Here is a 711-nt window from a genome sequence, read left to right on the forward strand (position 1 = left end):
CATATTCTCTCTCTTTCCTTTCCCGAGCGTCTAGTAACACTATCCGTATCACGTCCTCACGTTGTTGTCTTTTTCCTTTTTTGAACCTATATATATATATATATATATATTATATATAAAATATTTTCGTGTTTCCTCTTCAGGTCTTGACGGTCTGGCTGAGCGATGTGCTGAATACAAGAAGGGTGGTGCCCAGTTTGCCAAATGGCGCTCTGTATTGAAAATTGGATCTAGCACTCCTTCATACCAAGCCATGATGGAGAATGCCAATGTCTTGGCTCGTTATGCTATGATCTGTCAACAGGTTCGTTGTCTTAAATTACAGCATAATACACTGGGAGTGAGTCAATAGGATAGCTTCTCCTTGGTGACTGGTGACATACCCAGAGGTTCACCACGCTGTCAGTGACTGGCGTCCAGTGCACTCGGCTGTTTGTAGGTACCACAGTGTAGTATAGGACAAAATTAACTGTTAACAGTGCAGTCTATGTAGCTCTAAGTAGGTACCACAATGTTGTGTAGTTCCCTGTACTGGGGCCGACACTGTAAAATTAATTGTTGGGCTATGAAGAATGGTTTGACTGGGAGTAGAGGGCTGGTCGGTTGGGATAGAGGTAGCAGGGGCAGATAGGTGTGTGTATATGTATGTATGTATCTATCTATAAATATATATACACACACACACATTTATATATATATATATATATATAT

At 40.8% G+C, this 711-nt stretch overlaps 1 protein-coding gene across 1 annotated transcript in view; it reads left to right on the forward strand.

Annotated features, from left to right (window-relative positions):
- LOC106870342 (fructose-bisphosphate aldolase) overlaps nucleotides 1–711 on the forward strand; it is a 28738-nt gene that overhangs the window by 19862 nt on the left and 8165 nt on the right. The window contains exon 4 of the mRNA XM_052978083.1: nucleotides 144–304. Coding sequence (XP_052834043.1) covers nucleotides 144–304 — 161 coding nt within the window. The remainder of the gene's footprint in view (nucleotides 1–143; nucleotides 305–711) is intronic.

Source organism: Octopus bimaculoides, chromosome 30 (assembly GCF_001194135.2).
Source record: "Octopus bimaculoides isolate UCB-OBI-ISO-001 chromosome 30, ASM119413v2, whole genome shotgun sequence".
Taxonomy (NCBI): domain Eukaryota; kingdom Metazoa; phylum Mollusca; class Cephalopoda; order Octopoda; family Octopodidae; genus Octopus; species Octopus bimaculoides.